Source organism: Lampetra fluviatilis, chromosome 1 (assembly GCF_964198595.1).
Source record: "Lampetra fluviatilis chromosome 1, kcLamFluv1.1, whole genome shotgun sequence".
NCBI lineage: Eukaryota > Metazoa > Chordata > Hyperoartia > Petromyzontiformes > Petromyzontidae > Lampetra > Lampetra fluviatilis.
The window spans coordinates 35,419,805-35,440,249 of NC_136275.1; the positions used below are offsets into that span (position 1 = coordinate 35,419,805).

Below are 20,445 nucleotides of genomic sequence, written 5' to 3' on the forward strand. Positions count from 1 at the left end.
CACGTCCAGCGCCTCCGATTGGCCGCGCTTGCACCACGTGGCGCAACCCAAACCCAATCGGCAGCGAGGAGCCGCCTATTCGCGCTAGCAATTCAAACGCATCACGTGACTAGGCCCCGAGACGAACTGGTGTGTGGGGGAGAGAGGCGAGGGGGGTGGCGGCTGATGACGTCACCCCTAGCGACCTCCCCCCCCTTTCCCTAGCAACAGCTTTCTTGTTTCCGTCAACGGTCACCTTGGCAACGCTCTATGCGCGGCTCCGCAGGATTGGCTCCCGGGGCGCGTCACGTGGCTTGGCCTGGAGCGGAAGGAGCATGGCGACTCTGTGGGACCTCATCGTGGCAGGCACTGACTGCCCTAAATTTCGATTTAAAGCTTTCGTGACTGCAGGGATTCATCTTCTTGGTTCTTTCGGTGAAGTCAGGTAGAAGGGAAATAATAAAATAATAAAAATTATATTTTTATGTGTTATTTTTATTACTTTATTATTTTATTAATAACCGAAAGAACCAAGAAAATGACTGCCCTGTTTGGGGTTTTTTTGTTGGTGTTGTCTCGCCTTTGTTCATTTGACGCCTTCGATATAATTGTACACTTTGTGATAATTGTTAGCGTTGCTATTCGCCTACAGCGAGGGGTGTTGCTGCACGATATGCCTGGCCTAACCACGCGTTTACAAGGGGTGCTTAAGAAAATGTTAACACTTTTGAGAATTTGCACCAATACCACAAGAAATGTGCTCTGGAGACCAACTGGAGAAGATTCTAGGCACGTGTTGACAATGATGGCGAACAAGTGCAGACGTTTTGAAGCTATTAACATGCATTTGTTTCATCACGTTACAGTGCATTGTCCGTTCTTTTCCATTAAAACGATATCTCCATATAAGTGTTAACATGTTTTTGAAGCACCCTGTGTGTTGTTGCACTGTGGAGCGGTGGCGCAGTGGTTAGCGCACCGCGTGCGTTACGAGCCCCTTGCTACCAGAGTTCGAGTTTGATACTTGGCCACGACTAACGCACACCTGGCAAGCCATCCTGTTTACCCCGTATTCTTGTACAGGGAAATTGAGTGTTTGGGTCCATACGGCGTACATCCGTTTCAATAGGGCAACAACACATCTCATGTGTTTGTGTTTCTCCCTTGTGATGGAACTTTGTAGGATGAACGTTGCGATTTATAAGGGCACGGGGGTGACCAATAAGGTCTGAATGTGTCTGTAATAAGGTAAGGGCACTCAAATGGGGTTGACAGGGGACGCTAACATCAGTGGCGAACGATGCCTGAATTAAATTTCGATTTAAAGCTTTCGTGACTGCAGGGATTCATATTCTTGGTTCTTTCGGTAAAGTCACGTAGAAGGGAAATAAAAAAAAAATTACATTTCATTTTATTATGTTTTATTTCTATTATGTTATTATTTCCCTTCTACGTGCCTTTACCGAAAGAACTAATAATACGATGCCTGAATTGGTCCTGGGTACCCCCGGCTAAAGCAACCCGCATTGACGAGCGTGGTGAAGTATGGTCTAAGAACTGGCACGACCGACGTGGTCTTAATCCAGCAGTGGATTGACAGATGTATGCAGCAAGCACACATAGCCAGAAGGTTCCACTCAAGACTTTCAGACGCCACTAAATTTCTTTGCGAGCCAGCGCAGGAGTACGTGTTACCAAACTTCGCCATTAATATAGCAATTACTCTGTGTACATTGTATACATCGATACGCCCCGTACACGCCTGATGGTTGTTACACATGTCCCACGTGACGTAGAGAGCTCTGATGCAAAGTTAAAGCAAAAGCCTTGTTTTGTATGTGTGTGTACATGTCAGTTATTCCAAGTTTTGAGGTGTTTGCGAACAGCACTTGATCCAACAGCTTGCTAAAGTTTGGGGTGGGGATTTTGTTTGTGTTGATCAGACACCTAGACTGGCACAAGCGATGTGGTGATTTCAACGCCGAAATGTGAAATCAATAGCAGCTGTTGTGTTTACCATGTGATGTATTTCGCTATCACCAGGCGTGTGCAGCAGCGTATAACAACTTGATTTTTTTGTATTTGAACAAAGATGCATTGGTAAATTCTAAGAGAATTGCCGTGGTGTATCGCTAGAAATGGAATTTGGGAAATCCTGAATTAATTGTTTTTACTAACATTGCTCAAAGTGACCAATTTAGTCAAATTTCCATTCCTCCTAACTATCAATGTAATGTCTTGTAGCCTCTGTTCATCATTATCATCAGCCATGGTCAATCCACTGCTGGAGGATAACCTCTCCAAGCCACCACCACCTCTCACGATCCTGTTTTGTAAAATTCCACCGAGCACATGTACTGACATCATCGCTCCATCTCCGACCCATTGCGTTCCTTACTAGCCTTCGTTATCCAATGCGATTGTGTGAATGCTTACAATACGCATACTGACTGTGAACATTTTCTGCAGAGTTTGTGGAAAGCAAGGAAGCCTTGAGCACAAATGGGAGCCCTCGGCTGGCCGGTGACTCCATGCAGGTGGCTTCATTAACTTTCCCTTCCACTTTGCAGCCCTCGTCAGCCATAACTATTAAGCCATCATTACCGTCTTCATTATGACCACCAAATTGATGACGTCCATTTTGCCCATGGAACACTGCGGAAGCCCAAAATAAACGTCTCATTTGAGACCCAAACTCCACAACCTCCTGGCTTTGAAGACACTGCAGTAAACATCAACTGCATCAGACCATGACAGGCGAATGCACACATCCCCCTTTTACGAATGAAAAATTAAAGACGTAAGCCACAGGGGAGTGCGATTGTGGCCATGCAACTCAAACTCTGGGCCATATAGCAAACCACTGTCTGTGCTCCTTCGTGGCTAGCAGACCTCGATATTGGGCATTTAGCTCTTGAACATATTGCCAGATGCAAAAAATAGAATGATGGCCAACAAGGGTGAATCTGTGTGCTGGCTCCTTTTGAGCAGCAGCACAGACATACTTAACGATCCACTCACCACATTTTCAAGCCAAAAATTGTATTTAAAAAAAGAAAATGATATAAACCCGTACGATTAGCTTTGAATATTGTTATGCAGTGATAGGGTTTAAACTTAAATCGGTTGGGTGAGTAGGTGTGTATGTTTGCTATATAGAATAAAAAATATCAATTGGCTTTGGTGAACAGTTTACATTATTTCAAATAGTAATAATACACCTTAATTAACTGGAAATGTTATAAAGCATTTTGGTCAAACTGTTTGAGTTAAACTAATTAATATTCTCAAAAATGGGTAAAATTGACTCATTTTCAACTCTTTGGAGAAGTGAATAATTGTAATGTCGTTTTACATGAACAGTTTTGTCAAATTTGTTGCTCTGAAATGGTGTACTTTCGTGTAACAAGGGCTGGTGTGGAGATTAGGTGAGAGGTTTAAGCGATCATTAAAATCTACCCTTCTCTCCCAGTGTAACAGTACTGAAAGTTAAGGTTAATGACTCTGATTTGCTCAACATTTTGCTAAAGATTTGCCTCTGCATTCTGTTCCTCCAGGACTTGGACTATTCGCCCTTGAGCCCATACACTGACCGCTCTACCGAGGCGCCCGCCTCTCTCCCAGGGAGCCCCCCAACACCAACAGACCCTAAAACATGTGCGCTTGTGGACGGTGCTGCGAACCCTGCATTTCAATTTGCCCTTTGAACTTCATGCGATTACCGGTTTCAATGCGAGCAATCGACCAACTCTGCCTCAGGTTTTCCAGGCTTGGATATCAGTCAGAATTATTTATTCATACTGGAGGAATCCGATGAGATGTAAAGCTCTTGTTTCACAAATGTCTAGAAGGGACAATTTAATTACGTCGATTTGTACAGGGTCTCCATGCAACTGCATTTTCAAGATGCCGTACAGAAGCAGTGAGAGTCTTATTTTTTTTATAGGATGGATAAATATTGTTCAGTAAATCAATAATGGAATGATGATAATTTGAAATGTATTGTAATTCCATCATCCAACAATGTATCTCCAGGGAGCAACCACAACAAACCAATCCATGATATGGTGTTGGCCACTCTTGAGATCAAATCATGCTCCGAAAAAAAAAAAACACATTTTGTAAAGGGGAATTGTTTTTGCTGAATTTGGCATATTACTCATTATTTTAATACACTATAATCAAATTACAAATGTAATGACATTTCAATAAATCAATAGGTGTGCTTACTCTCAGAGGATGAAAAGTGACACCTGGTACACAGGAATATTTGCACGTGGTTTAATGCAGGAACAAGCTGACAAGGCAGTTTAGTAAAGGAGCATCTATTTTGTATGGGAAATTATCTGTTCAAACAAATTGTAAAGAGAGAAACACATACAAATGGATGGCCACATGCATTTATTAAAACACTTGAAGAGCATTTCATTGCGAATTTGGGCTCAATACCTATGCAGATCTGTGTATTGGTAATTTGTGGTACAGTCTTAGCAGTTTGTTTTGTAACTAATAAAACCATAGGGGCATGAGAAGTGTCTTCTAATGGACACTATATTTTGTGGGTAATTGGGAATAATAAATAACCGATTCACTCCCTGATCGCATTTGCTGTACTTGAAAGGAAAAGTATATAATAGGCAACGTTTCAGACACTGAGCCTTCACAGTGCACGAGTGTTTTTGGCAGTGACCCTCTTTCATAGCACTTGCAGTTGAGCTGTGAAGGGCCGTTTCAAGAATTCACGTCAGTGATATATTTGCCCGTTTAAAAGGCACTGTGATTGGCAAATGTGTTGAGTTTTTATTGGTGCTTGTGCACCACTGCCAACGCGATATCAACCAAATACCGTAATGTTTTATTTGCTCTACTGCCATCTTCAGGCCAGTTGGCATCCTTGACAGGTTTGGAAGTTTCACAAAATGTACTCGATCCACCAATCCCCTGTGCCCAAAGCACTGGCTTGCAGGCGTGCACCGCCATGTTAGGCATGGGAAAGTGATTATGATATAATATTATCTGGGTGATAATAATTAATCAAGTGGTCTGTTGACGGTCTTAAAAAAACTAAACCATATGCACAAATAACCTTTATTCAACCTATACTCTTTGGTTCTTTCGGTAAAGTCACGTAGGTATAAAATAAAAGAAATCACTATTTTATACCTACGTGACTTTACCGAAAGAACCAAAAAGTATGAATTCCTGCAGTCACGAAAGCTTCAAATCAAGATTCTAGTCCACCCGTCCCCCATTCACTTGACCCGGGCTTGTTTACTGCTGGTGTGTGTCTGGGCAGGCAGCCCTCGGGAGTACCTGGAACACTTTATTTTCCCGGTGCTGCTACCCGGTCTCGCAGAGTTGCTGTCTCAGGCCCGGCTACACAGATGCTTTGAGGTACAGCTGGGATCATCGGCACTGCAAGTGTCATCCTCAGTGTCGTCATGAAGTTGATTTTGTGTTATCGGAACCTAACGACGACGAGAGTTTTGTTGAATGGCATACTTGAAATGCGTGCATGTACATACAGGCCCGTCGGGAGAAATTTGGAGCCCGGTACATAACGTCGGCTGCCCCCCCCTCCCCCCGCCATTATCATGTGTTATAGTTGTACCCCCTTTTCTCACTCTTATCAGGACTGTGCACATATACATGCTGCCCTTTTTTCAATCCACTTCTGGACGAAGGCCTCCCTGCGCCTTGTGGGTCGCGATGATAATTTGACCATATTTCACCGCATCGATCAGCGCAGATTTGGTGATGGCGAGGATATGATACTCAGATGAGTTCACAAACCCAATCGATTGCAAGCTTGAGAGTTTTACGAGTCAATTTGATCCACCAACTCTTCCTTCAAAAGCACCGGATTTGATGCATGTCCCACCATGATAGGCATCAAGAAGTGTATATTGTTATTTATTAATATAAATGTACTATTCTTTGTTTTACAGAGAAAAAAGACAAAGTTCTTCCCTTGTGACTTCCTTGCAGAGTGGTTATACAAGTGAGAAATTGTTGTACTTTCACTCTGCAACTCTAAACGTGCAGTGCTTTTAAATCAAGTTCGTTTTACGACTAACATTCCACCTGCATCACAAGTTCAAATAGTATTGTATGCTTTAGGTCTTCCACACACAAATCACGACAATTCGTGAAGTCGCAGACGATGCAAATCATTACGTCTGTATAATCGAGCGAATATTGGTCGAAACAAGTGATTTTCTCCACGCAGCAAAAACCCTGCGAGGTGTCAAGAGCAGCGGACAGAAGTCCTGGAAATTCCCTTCGTCAAGGAGTGGCTGAGGGATCAGTAAGTACGGGGGGGGGTGGGGGGTGCTTCCCACCTCCTCCCACGCACATCGCTCTGGCCCACGCGGCGACATAAACGTTCCTTCGGAGTGGGTAGGAACAGAACCGGCCCTAGACCTTTGGGGGCCCTAAGCAAAATTTGGTTGGAGGCCCCTTTGATGTATGATTTTTTTCACCCACTAGCTAGCAGTGACTCTAGGGGGCCCTCTGCTGGCCACGGGGCCCTTTGCAATTGCAAGGGTCGCTTAGTGGCTGGGCCGGCTCTGGGTAGGAACTTGGTTGGACAGCGCATTCGTGCACGACAGAAAGCTCGCAGTCACGTGACACACTTCAACCAATCCGGGAGCGTACATGTTTGGGAGGGGCTATGCACGACAGATAAATAGTCCCTGGTGGGCAGTGTGGAACTGTTGTTCCTATCTGTATAAACGATGACATCGGGTACAAAATGTTGCCCCCCCCCCACCTGTTTTGTGTTGGCTCGCTAGTCCGAGGCCGCCACTGCCACTATCCCTGCTGCTCACAGAGGAGCAAGCTGCCATCATCATACAAGCCTTTTACAGGGGCTATCTGGTGAGCATCCCATTCCTTTTCCACCAATACATTACCCCGTGGCTTTAAAGGAATGCATTTTTGTATTGTGGTTTCGGTTAATTCTTTCTCGGTTTGCTTTTTTATCTTGCCAACCACTTTCGATAGCCTCTATAGTACTGTGCAAGTTGTTTAACCGTTTAAATGTGACATACATAAAAAAACAAATCCTTCGAGGAATTTAAATATATTGCTTAGGGTTAGTTTAAATTCTGATACTTGCCAACTTCCTAGATTTGTGCATATTACCCACGTCGACACATGGACTGGAAACATGCGGACAGTTGACAGAGGAAACAGAACATTAGCCGAAAGGCGTACAAGCATGGAGAGGTGCGGCCCGGGGTACGCACCCTGATCGTGAATCTAGCCACATTTACTCCCAGGGCACTGCCACATAATTCTAAATTCAGAACTCCACAGTCAACGAGTGCGAGCGAACTAGCCGCGTGACCACCCGTTGTGACGACCCCACATGCCCATACGTGTCCTGTTGCTCTCGGTCATGAAGATAACATTTTGCTCCACTGCTTTGCATTTTCAGGGAGTTTTGCCACCCCTTGTTTTTGATAATAATGTCCGATTCTCCACTGTTGCGGTAAATGACGAGGTTCGTCGCGAGCCCGAGGTGCAGGAGCTGAGGCAGTGGCAGCGGGAGCTCCGCGAGGAGAGCCGCGACATCCGCCTCAGGGTGGCCGACTTTTGGGCCAGCCGCGAGCCCAGCGGTACGGCCGGTGTGCATCGTGTCGGACAAACAAAAATGGACATTCGCCTTCACACGCTCATTCTCTTCACCAAGGGCCACAGTGTGGGCGGTTTGGTGTTGTGCGTCACAATCCATCCCTGCCGATCATTGCCCATAGTTTGTGCTATGGAGGAGGGCCATCGCATGGCACAACATCGATCGGTTTGGAACTACTAGCCGGACAGAACGTTAAAATATTGCGGGAAAACAAGGGGTGCACGTTGCATGTCCAGTTTGGTGGGAAGTGCAGCTCTCGTCTCAGAGTGGCCGACTTCTGGGCCAGCCGCGAGCCCAGCGGGTACGACCGATGTGCGTCATCATATCCCTCCCCCCCCACTGCCCCAACCTCCCCCACCACAACAACCACCCACGAGCTTCGTTCCTCTCTTCTGAATATCAACCCGTCTCAAACAGAAAAATGCCCAACACACCCATCAGCGACAACACTGCGTCAAAGAAAAAAAATCAACAGGCGACAGCCTTGGGATATTTCCTTTCTTCATTGCACATCATCCAATGTCCTTCATAGCACATCAACTATGGGCAAAGGAGAAGGGCCATGAAGAAGGTTCAAAGGAGGATTTCGTCACCTGTTGCATGTTTTTTCGTTTCGGGGCAGCGTTGTCAACGGGTGCGTTGGGTTTTGTTATGTTGGTGCTGGCCTGCGCAGTATCACCACCGAATAATTGGTCGCAGGACAGAGAACGCATCGTGTCACTTTCTCACGATCACTTATCCGGTTCTTGGCAATGGGCAAGCGGCTTTGGCCCGGACCTTTCCACGGTGCCGGGCGAAGCTAGAAACAAGCGGGCCACTTGGCTCCTCTTTGGGAAGGGGGCTGCACACGCTTATAGCTGGCGCCGCTCTCGGAAACATTCGCGACGTTACGAGGTCAGTGTGGAAGAGAGATGTGCAGTCAGTGGCGCCTTTTGCTCAGAGAAACTTCAGGGCCGTTAATGAGAAAGCTTCATCCCAGCCAGGCATATGTTGAAATCTTAAGTGTAAAAGGACACATTTAATAACATGTGGTCATGTCAACGTTATTGTAATTACTTCATGGGGATAAAAGTTATACTCCAGTATCCTTGACGTTATAATTTGTAAACGTTTTTACACAAAGCTCATGCAATACAGAGGGAAATTTCATCACCGCGTCTAATGTGCCCGCATTGTTCTTATAATCGCATTACCGTACAATTTTCTGCGTAATAGTAACGATATAACGTCATTAATATATACAACGGCGACATTTACAAATACGTCCTTTAATTCACACTACTCTATTGTTTCTCATTAATAAATCAGTAGCAAATATTTTTACCTCCGAAGTGCCAATTTCAACTCTTACCCATGAACTCACACGTGTGCCCGGGTATGACAACACACATCGCAACCTCCTCTCGCTCCTCATCCTACGCTTCTGTTGTTTTATTGGGAACGATGGTGGCAGAAGGTGCTCAAACCCCGAGTGAACTTGACGCCGGAGTCTTCATCAACGTCATCAGCCCATCGCCGCTCAACACCCCCTTGCTGTGATGCTCAGCACACCGGTTGCCGCTGTGGTCAGCCGGCTCGTCATCAGCCATGGTCCCTCCGTCGCTGGATTGAGGGCTCTCCATGAAGCCGACCATCTCTCCTAATTTTGCAATGTAGTAATCCACCTAGCACCGGCACATGAGCTTATTTGAAAAAAGAAATCGCTCCATCTCCTCTGTGAATATCCTTTCGGATGCGTTCTACTAAACGCATGGGGGCATAATACTGTGTCAGGCTTGGAGCGAGAGTCGCAGCAGCCACAGCTGCAGCTAAAAACACGAGCCGATAAAGCCAGGCCATTAACGAAGCCTCTCTTTTGTTACGGGATTTGACTGTGCAAACACGCGGACGGCCGTGCAAATTGATGCTTGCTTATTCAAACGGCGAGGACCCGCGATGTAATAATACACTTAGAAGTCTCGAGACTCGGGTGACGTTTTCCTGGGAAAATAATGAGCAATTGCTAATACCGCGAGGCAGCAATAAACTGAAGTGTATTTAAAAAAATAAAAATCAGCTACCAATTAACACTATAATGGACTTTGCGTTCAGCACATTTTATTGGTTTTAATATAGCATGACGATGCAAGGGTGAACATCGCCTGGCACAATATCGATCGGTGTGCAACTGCTACTGGCCGGACGGACGTTAAACTATTATGGGCAAGCAAAGGGTGCAACGTTGCATGTCCAGTTTGGTGGGAAGTCTAGCTCTCGTCTCAGCATCTAGCCGTTGACTCGCGCAGGGTCATGCACCTCGCAGCGGGTAAGTTTAGTTGATCGGCAGGGATGCGCACTCTGACGTACAACACCAAACTGCCTACACTGTGGCCCTTGGTGCAAAGAATGAGCGTGTGAAGGCGAATGTCCCCTTTTTGCTACGTATATTTGCCGTCCCATAGAGAAGTACATCTGGCCCTACGAGTAAAGTGAACATCATTAGCAAGTGAACACAGTGTTCGCAGAACTGGGGGCAGAGACAATGAGTAGCAAGCTTAACTCATGGCATATTGTCGTGATGAACCTTTTAGCAACCTTATATAATTACCAACTTCCTTGTGATATTCGTTAAATGTTGTCTTCCCAAGCACCCACCTCACCAATGTGCGAATCCATGTATTAGTGTACACGTTTGTATTGCCTTTAACAACCTGGTCAGTGCAAGTGTCGTTAGCGAGCACCCGTTAGGACTGGCACGGCACTTGCGGGGGCTGCGTGTCCAGTACCACACACGTAACACGCGCACACAAAACATAGCCGCGCGGCCAATTCGAACAGTGGTGGGGCCCTCAATTTCTGGCGACGCCCGGAGCCTCCAGCCAAACGGAGGTCAGGTCACCTGGGCTGGGAAGATGGGCAGATGGTGTCTGCAACAACAGCAGAGGCGGCGGCAAAAGCAGCAGATCCACTGTGGAAGAGTGCCGACGCAGCGTGCGGCAGTAGCAGAGGTGGGACAAAGTCATTGTTATGCAAGTCCAAGTCGAGTCGCAAGTCATCAAATTCATGACTCGAGTCTGACTCGAGTCCAAGTCACATGACTCGAGTCCACATCTTATAGGTGGGACAAAGTCATTGTTATGCAAGTCCAAGTCGAGTCGCAAGTCATCAAATTCATGACTCGAGTCTGACTCGAGTCCAAGTCACATGACTCGAGTCCACATCTCATAGGTGGGACAAAGTCATTGTTATGCAAGTCCAAGTCGAGTCGCAAGTCATCAAATTCATGACTCGAGTCTGACTCGAGTCCAAGTCACATGACTCGAGTCCACATCTCATAGGTGGGACAAAGTCATTGTTATGCAAGTCCAAGTCGAGTCGCAAGTCATCAAATTCATGACTCGAGTCTGACTCGAGTCCAAGTCACATGACTCGAGTCCACACCTCTGGGCAGTAGCCATCCTCTGGCGCACCCCCCCAAGCGAACTGCCTTCCAAATACCTCCCCCCCCCCCATCCTGGCAAAGTCTGCCAAACGAGCTCCCTTCCTACCAGCAAGTTTCAACACTAAATTGTTGATTTTGTGCAGCAGTTCATAAAAAAAAACAAGCTGGAAAAAAATACTCAGGGAGCCTATTTTGTTATGGGATTTGACTATACACACACGTGCAGACGAACAGTTCGAATGCATTCACACGACAATGCATAGGCGCCAATCAGACTGGTATGCAAGGGGAGGTTAAAACGTGTTTTGGGAAGCGACCGGGGTGGGGGGGGGGGCTCAAGGGACAGCGCAGGGTTGGCATCGCCGAGGTCCTGGGTTCTGTTCTGCGTTTCATTCCCCTTCGACTAAACCGACGGCAAACTAAACCCATTGATGCGTCGTACTCCGTCTACGACCCCAACTTTCGCCAATTTGCACCGACCAGCGTGGCCAGGTATGGTCAAATAACTGTACCACGACCCGCTCGGCGTGGAGAGGCCCTTAGCCAGCAGTGGATTGACCAAGAGGTTTGTGTATATACAGTATTGCATGTTGTGATATGATTTTGGCATTGTATATATACATTTCTCACTGCACACCGCTGGTAGAGCCATAGCGAGAGGTACAGTGGATGTGGTATGCCGAGTGCCAGCATTTGCTACATCACCGACCCGGCTGAAATGAAGCCGTGGTAGTTATGCAAGCATGGATACATTTCTCATCCACATTTACTGGAACGCTGTCAAGCGGGCTGGCTTGGAGCAGGGATTATAGTCGCAAGGCTCTGTCACGCGAGTACAGGGTACAACGGTAATCGTATATTAGTGTACACTACACGTATTCCTATTATGCTAGAAATAGGATGATAACAATTATCTGGACAATGGATATGGCGTCCCATATATAATTCCGGAATTCCCAGAAGAGCGTTTCGGACTGTTCGGGCCGTAGTTAAGTACCGCAATGCAAGACAGAAACCCTTTGCTGATACGGCCGAGTATCGTGCGAATCCATACCGGGATGAAGCTGTTCACAGCATTATCCCTGCTCCGGACCTCGACTCCACACACGTGGGTTCGCCCCCGGGCGAAGGTCTGCTGCAGCTGACCGCCCACACCTGCCGCGGTGCTGGGAACGAGGCCTGCGGGAGAGTTTGTTTCATTTATTTGGTATAGCTCTGTGAGCCATTCGGCTCTTGAATCGGGTGCAACCGCAACAAACAAAAAACAAAAACATGGACAAGAACAAGAAAACATCTTAAAGTGACTATGCACAAACAGAAAAATCCAGGAAAAAACTGCAAAGTCTTCCAGAAAAAGCACCGTACACCAACGCTGTGTGCAAAAATCCCAGTGGGATGCAAGTCAAACAACATCACAACACAACTTAGATTAAAGCCATCAGTCTAACTCCGTACTACAACAAACAAACATGGCCAAACCAAAAAAAACTTTTCGAAATCACCAAAATAAAGCCATAAGCAATGTAACAGTAAATCATAGGAACTGTGACCGAAATTTCACAATAAGCGACAAACAACATGTACCACCAACCCCTGTAGCCATAGCTGGCTGCATGAGAGAGGAAGCAGAGAGAGAGAGACGCGGGGACTGGGGATGTTACTGCTGCTGCGACTTTAATTGAAACCGCTGCTGTTCTCCTGCTGTTGAGTCCGACTGCACTGCTGCTATTGCCGTTGACTCTGCTGTTCGAATGATCGCTGTTGGAACGATTTCATTGCTGTTGTTGCGTGTCTAATTCGATGTGTTTAGCCAGGGGATATACAACAAGAGACCGGAATGAGTCTCATTGTCAAGGGTGACCGTCTGGTCACCAAAATGACGAAAGTTTAAACAAACTACAGCACAGAAAGTAAACAATAAATGCTGCAACAACAAAAAACAAACGTGCCACGCGAATACTCGAAATTGTTACACGAAGATAGAACTCGATGTTAAACGATGAACTCCTTGCAGCGTCACGTCTAAAATCATCAAAATTACTTCTAGACCGATAATTAAAAAAACACGTGAATTGCAATTACGTTACACGAGCATAAATCAACTGTAGGGTGACTATTGCACTAATATGTAAAAGGAGAAATCCGTGACGCTGCTGCCGTTGATGATACAGCCGTTGAAACGGATGAAGATGCGACTGATATTTTGGCTGCTGCAGGTATTGCTGCTGCTGCTGCTGTTGTTACCCGTACCGGTCATCAACCCATACGGTGTACCCGTATTCTTGTACAGGGAAATTGAGTAAAACGAATGGTTATCTTTTGTGTTTCTTCCTTGTGATGGGACTTTGTCGGATAGACGTTGAGGTTTTTAAGGGCACGGGGTGATCAATAAGGTCTGAAATGGTCTGTAATAAGGTAGGGCACTGATGACGGACTTCCAGGTATGTAGTTGCTGGGTATACTAGTGGTGAGTAGTGGTGAGTGTACTCGTGGTGATTGACCATTTGCGTTTCTCCCTTGTGATGGGACTTTGTAGGATGAACGTTGAGATTTAGAAGGGCACGGGGTGATCAATAAGGTTTGAATTGGTCTGATAGTGGGTTTGACAGCTATGGCTACCGCTGCTTAGGAATCTACCGTTGTTGTTAGTGGGGAGAGGGCGGTGCAGGGAGACAGAGGCGACGCACCCTGAAAACAAAACATCCATGCCGCCTCGATCGATTGATGCTTTCATTGATGAAGACATCGTCCAGCTAACCGCGTGCACCGGGTTAGGATCGAATATACGCGTTATGCAGAGGTTTACCTGGGAGGCAATTAATACGTCAATGCAATAATTAATGAATGATTTTAGATTTTTATCGGTACGTTAATTGCGTGTTAGACAACTCACCAGGCTGAGAGTCGAGTCCTCACCCGGTGACCTCACCAAAGCGAGCCACAGTTTCACCGGGCGAGTAAGATCACACCTGGGAGTAAAAACAAAATCTCTCTCCCCAGTTTGAGTCCGATCCCCACCAGCTAAGTCACACCTCACCGGGTAAAGTTACGATTGCTCCCCCCACGTGGTGAGCCACACCGCACGAAGCGAGCCCCCCCCCCGTCTCACCTGGACACTGGCTGGAGCCGCGGACAAGCTGAGTTCCCATCGGCGTCGGAGGAGGCGGCGGCGGTGGTGGTGGTGGTGGTGGAGGCGGTAGCGGCACTCCTCCTGGATTCCCTCCCCTAGACCGGACCCCATCATCATCACCACCACCAGAAGCACCACCACCATCATCCCCGACCACCGAGCCGACGCCCTTCCTCCTGCTGGACAGCAAGGCCAGGGTACTCGGCCACAGGTAGAGCACGAGCAGAGCCGCCGCCTGGCACGCGGGCGCTGCGGCGGTGGCGGCGCGGCCCCATCGCTCAGCGCGGCGCGTCGCGACCCCGGCGGCCCCTGTGGCCCCTGTGGCCCCGGCTCCCACGGCTCCCCCGGTGGCTCCCCTCCTCTCGTAGAGCGCGATCCACGCGAGCCACATGCCGCTGGACAGCGCCGCCGTGGCGAACAGGAGGCGCGCGTGCGTGAAGCACCAGCGCGGCAGGCGAGGAGCGGCGCGCGCCACGCGCCACAGCGCCAGCAGAGAGGCGACGTCGGCGGCCATCAGGAGGGCGAGCGGGTAGAAGAGAGGAAGGGCGACGTCCCAGCGATTCGTGTGCACGCAGGGGTCGCCCGTCATCGTCGGCGTCGTCGGCGTGGTCATCAACACCACCCACTGCGTACCCAGCGCAGCTTGCACGGCGGCCAATGCCAAAGCTATTCCGCAGAGACGCGCGGTCCCGCATGGACGACGACGACTGGGGTAGTGGTGGTGGTGGTGGTGAAGAATGTCATTGCGGCGATTGCTGCGGTGTTCGCCTCCGGCGTCGAGCGACGGCGTTCCACGCGACGCGGCCAGCCTCAGCAGAGCGCACGCGTGAGCGAGCAGGCAGCCGACGCTCAGGGCGCACAGCAAGCCGAGCAAAAAGCGCCTCGCGATGCAGAGCGGCCGCGCGGCGGGAGCCAAAGAGGCGATGCTGAGCGAGAAGAGCGCCACCGAGGCGAGAGCGCACAGCGCTTGGAGCGCGAGCACGGGGCGACGGCTCCGGCTGCAGCTCCGCGCGGCTTCGGAGCCGCACAGAGCGGCGCTGGTCTGCACGCAGAGCAGCGCCGCCGAGAAGACGACTCCGACTCCGGAGGACACGGCGATCGCGGATTTCCACGCCGAGTCGGGGTCGCACGCGAGTCGGAGGAGGCCGTGGAGACGCGGCGAGGAGCCTGCGAGGTCGTCCGCGCACCCAGACGCTGGTGGAGGTCTCCCCGTCGCTGCGGGTAGCCGGGTTCGATTACCCGGTAAGGGCGCAGAGTCCGCGGCGCGGGCGTGCGCGCACAGCAGAGACGCCACGGGAAGAAGAAGACGCAGCAGCAGCGGTGGTGGCGGTGCCACAGGGCGCATTGTGCGCGCCGTCTAAACAATCGACAATGACACGGATATTATACGCACGAATCGTAGACAATGCTAACGATTCGTTTCCAGCTTCCTTTTGTGTTTTTTTTGTGTCAGTCGACTGCTGGATGACGGCGGTGAGGGTAGCGATCGGGCGGGCACTCGGACGCGTGTGATCGTTCTCGGTAGGGCCGGGGAACTGGGTTGTTGTGTGTCTGGACACACAGTCGAAGGATCCATTCGCACACGAATTAGTCACGATTCACGGTCGCTCAATCGTATTGAAGAATCGATTAAATTACTTGGATTGCATTGTCTCAATTTTGACCGTCTCATTGGTATCGCTTTTGTTGTTGTTCTACTTCTTCTTCGTATCGTTTTGTATCGTGTTTTCTAGCATACGCTAATGCTGTATGCAGTTTTTCATTATGTTAATTAATTGCACGTTCATTTTAATCGACGATGCATCATTGCATGCCCCGTAATGTCGCCAGGTATTCAGGAATGTTTTAAAAATCAGGATTCTGCATTCCGGATATAATTTTAATCTTAATAATATTTGCGTTGTTATTGATATTGGGGATACGGTTTCTGTGGTCATGATGTAAAACTCCAAAGTTGTCGCTCGAGTTATTAATATTGTGAACAAATAAACAAGATGAAAGCATGTTTTTAGGATAAATACATGACATCACTTATATTCGACACAACAACGATGCATTATTTTGTACCTGGAAAATTGTTTATTGTATTAATATATAAATAACATTCCGCGATTTAACTAATAATTGGGGCGATGCTTCTGCTGCGTTGGTTTGTGGTGCACAAGCACAATTAACAACAACAAAGTCAACACATTCGTCAATCTTCTTGGTTCTTTCGGTAAAGTCACGTCTACGTGACTTTACCGACATAACCAAGAAGATGAATCCCTGCAGTCACGAAAGCTTTAAATCGACATTCGTCAATAATAAAACTGCTTGCTTAGCCTTATATATAGTAGGTGCTTAATGTCTTCTAAGTCAACGCTACCTGAGAACGGAAAATGAAAACAACTCTTTTCATGCAAATCAAGACGCTAACGCGAACTCGGAGTTTCTTTCCCGTTCGTGAATAGAGACTCGTAAATAGTTTCTGAGTGAGCCGGCGAAGCATTGGGCACGTGGCGCTCTCTCGCTCCTTGTTGAAGCTGTGAAGGCAATTTAATTAAGGAGCACGTGGCCGTGGTGATTGCCTGGCAGGCACCGCAGGGCGAGTGGCTGATCGCCGGTGAGTGGAGGAATTCACCCGCGTCCGTTAATTGGCGCAGACGTGTTGGATTATAATCATCACGCAGGTAACGATGAAGCCCCCCTCCTACCTTCTCCCTCCTACTCCCACCCCCTCCCTCCTCACCCCCTCCCTCCTCCCCCCTCCCTCCTCCCCCCTACCCCTCCCCCCTCCCTCCTACCCCTCCCCCCTCCCTCCTACCCCCTCCCTCCTTTTCCCCCCTCCCTCCTTTCCCCCCCCTCCCTCATTTCCCCCCCTCCCTCCTCCATGATCATCATCAAACAACAATCCATCAATCAAGAGGTGGCATCATCATCATCATGATCATCATCGATCTGTTCACGCTATCACCTTCAGCACTGCGTTGGCCCCTTGTGTGTCCACTGACAGACGCGCGAAGCGGCATCGTCAGTGCCATCAGGAGGTGGCAGCAGACGCATGGAGTTGGACATTGACGCAGATTTCCTCTCTACGCCACCACGCGGTGACTGATTTTATTCAGTGGTGGTGATGATACAAGTTTTAAATGATGGCTGACAACGCGCGCGTCCTTTGGATGTGACCGTCCGTCCGTTCGCCCCTCCCTCCAGCCAGCCAGCAAAACGTTGTAATATAATATGACAGATAGGATGATCATGATGATTCAAATTATAATAATTCTATTATAATGATGGTTTTGATCATGATTATTAAATGATGATAATGATTTTGAACATGATGATAGTGATAATTATTGGCTGATGCTGTTGGTGGTGATGAGTCTTTATTAAATTATTATGCTGATTTTGATTATAATGATTATGATGAAGACGATTTATAGGATGATGATTATGATCGTGACTATTATTTATTCGATAATGACGAAGGATGAAATCATGCCCGAGAGGACATCCGCAGCGGAGATTAAAACACATTCCTGCGGAGGGAGCTGGTAGGAACGTTGGGTTGCTCGGTCAATGTCCAGGGTCAACGGCGGAGTGGTGTATTCCGCAAATATGCCCGACTGTGAGGGCGGGCACAAGCCGGCGTGAGTAGGTTAAACGTTGAGTTTTATACGGGCACCACGGGGTGACCAGTCCCCCCCCCACCCAGCCCCACCCTCCCCACCCAGCCCCTGCTCACCCAGCCCCTCCCCACCCTCCCCACCCAGTCCCTCCCCACCCTCCCCTCCCCACCCAGCCCCGCCCTCCCCACCCAGCCCCTCCCTGCACGACGGACGGACGGACAAAATAATCCCCTGTGGGCTGGTGTAACCAGGAGGTTCCTACCAGTAAGATTGCAATCGGCTCGTTTCGCGGTGTGGTGCTGCTCGATCGATCGTCACATCGCAATGACCACGAGAGAAGGGAGCGAGGCCTTCATCCAGCAGTGGATAGATGATGGATAGAGAATTCCACGGTGTTATTTTGTTTTTGTTCAATTGTATGGGTTTGATAATTGTTTTTTTACCCTTTTATCTGGCAACAAAACTGACACCTTTTTTACAAGGAGTCATGTTTGCATAGACCACAATACCTGCAGTCATAATGCAAACAAAAAAAATAACTCTGATAATGTATGCATTGTCCTTGAAGTCTTTGAGTTGTACGCCTTTTGGCGTCATCTGGTCCAACACCATGTGAGACTAGGCTCTAAGGAAAGCTGTCTCGGGTGTGCACCAATCAACGTCAAGGACAGTGCATACATTATCAGAGTTATGTTTTTTGTTTGCATTATGACTGCAGGTATTGTGGTCTATGCAAACATGACTCCTTGTAAAAAAGGTGTCAGTTTTGTTGCCAGATAAAAGGGTAAAAAAACAATTATCATATTTTTTACTGGCAAATGAAGCTCCAATTGTATGGGTTTGTTTTGGTTGATATATATAGATATAAAAGTGCGTGTTGTTTGCGTCTAGACGTGTCTAAATAGAAGGCCACTCAGAGATAGAGCCAAATATTTCACGGTGTGGAAATGTGAGGATTATTTGGCATTACGTATCGAATTATGAACGGTATGAAATATAATGCTCACACTTTTACAGAAGAGCCGGGGGGAGGGGGAGCGGTGGTGCAGGGGTTAGTGCCACTACTGTACTATAAACCCATCCACCTGCATTCGAATCCCGGCCACGCCTCCACATCAGTTGCAAGTGATATCCGAACCGGTCCTCGCAACCCACCCCCTTCGCACCCACCCCCTCCCTCCTTAACATACACACCCATCAACCCTCCCGCCCCAACCCCCCCCCCCATTACATACACACCCATCAACCCCCCCGCCCCCACCCCCCATTACATACACACCCATCAACCCCCCCGCCCCCACCCCCCATTACATACACACCCATCAACCCCCCCGCCCCCACCCCCCATTACATACACACCCATCAACCCCCCCGCCCCCACCCCCCCATTACATACACACCCATCAACCCCCCCGCCCCACCCCCATTACATACACACCCATTAACCCCCCCGCCCCCACCCCCCATTACATACACACCCATCAACCCAACCGGCCCCACCCCCCATTACATACACACCCATTAACCCCCCCGCCCCCCCCCATTACATACACACCCATCAACCCCCTCGCCCCCACCCCCCATTACATACACACCCATCAACCCTCCCGCCCCCACCCCCCATTACATACACACCCATCAACCCCCCCGCCCCACCCCCCATTACATACACACCCATCAACCCCCCGCCCCCACCCCCATTACATACACACCCATTAACCCCCTCGCCCCCACCCCCCATTACAAACACACCCATTAACCCCCCCGCCCCCCCCCCCATTACATACACACCCATCAACCCCCCGCCCCACCCCCCATTACATACACACCCATTAACCCCCCCGCCCCCACCCCCCATTACATACACACCCATCAACCCCCCCGGCCCCACTCCCCCCATTACATACATACCAATCGCCTCCCATACCGCCACCAAGAATATTGACTAACACGTTGCCCACGTGGTGGCTGTTTCGCCTTCACAGACTGTTGTGGCTAAATGATGTTGGCGAGTGGCACCTAACAGGACTTTCCCTGCGTGGTGCTGGCCTCTTCTTCCTCCAACGTGTACATCATCCTCATTGACCGGCGAAATGAGGAATGGTCAAGCAGTCCCCATGACCGACACGGGATTTTGGGAGATGATCCAGCAGTTGATTGACAAAGTGCTGTATGTAAGTCGTGATTATTATTATTAATATTGTCTATTATAACTACTCGTTATTGACAGATATCGTGCATTGATCGTGCAAATTGTGTCACTGTGAAATATTACATTTTGTGTTTTTTTGTTCAAGTGGTAAAATGAAGGTTACAACTCAAAATCTTCACATTGTGGAATTTACAAGATGACGATCTATTCATCCAGCAGTGTACAATTATGGTTGCCAGTGATGTTGATCGTGATCTCGTGGGCAAGTGATGCAGATGATGACCAAGATGATGATGACAATGTTGTCAACAAATGATCATCATCACGATGGCGACGACCACAATTATCATCATCAAGGGTCGTCAGCCTGCGTCTCTGGAGCCACGCGCGGCTCTTTAAGAACTGCTTCGTGACGGTGATTCATCAAGGACCACCTTCTCGTATTCACCGCGAGCATTGCGGTTCGAAAAATCAACTGCTCTTCTTTTATTTTTGTTTCCGACCCCTGATCAT

At 48.5% G+C, this 20,445-nt stretch overlaps 2 protein-coding genes across 3 annotated transcripts; one reads left to right on the forward strand and one right to left on the reverse strand.

The window, feature by feature from the left end:
- Positions 1-267: 267 nt before the first annotated feature.
- IQCK (IQ motif containing K) lies at positions 268-9,669 on the forward strand. 2 transcript variants are annotated; one of them, XM_078861455.1, is made up of 9 exons: positions 268-345; positions 2,449-2,516; positions 3,537-3,636; positions 5,276-5,373; positions 5,928-5,980; positions 6,209-6,286; positions 6,774-6,858; positions 7,487-7,601; positions 9,072-9,669. In XM_078861455.1, the coding sequence occupies exons 1-9, from the start codon at positions 315-317 to the stop codon at positions 9,155-9,157; spliced, it is 714 nt and encodes a 237-aa protein (XP_078717581.1). In that variant the 5' UTR covers positions 268-314; the 3' UTR covers positions 9,158-9,669. The 2 variants fall into 2 exon arrangements, with proteins under 2 accessions (XP_078717581.1, XP_078717589.1); XM_078861463.1 differs by having other exon boundaries at positions 9,075-9,669.
- GPRC5B (G protein-coupled receptor class C group 5 member B) lies at positions 9,664-15,514 on the reverse strand. Its single transcript, XM_078878003.1, has 3 exons — positions 14,149-15,514; positions 12,094-12,218; positions 9,664-10,524 (listed from the first exon to the last, which is right to left on the reverse strand). The coding sequence occupies exons 1-3, from the start codon at positions 15,512-15,514 to the stop codon at positions 10,447-10,449; spliced, it is 1,569 nt and encodes a 522-aa protein (XP_078734129.1). The 3' UTR covers positions 9,664-10,446.
- Positions 15,515-20,445: the final 4,931 nt, after the last annotated feature.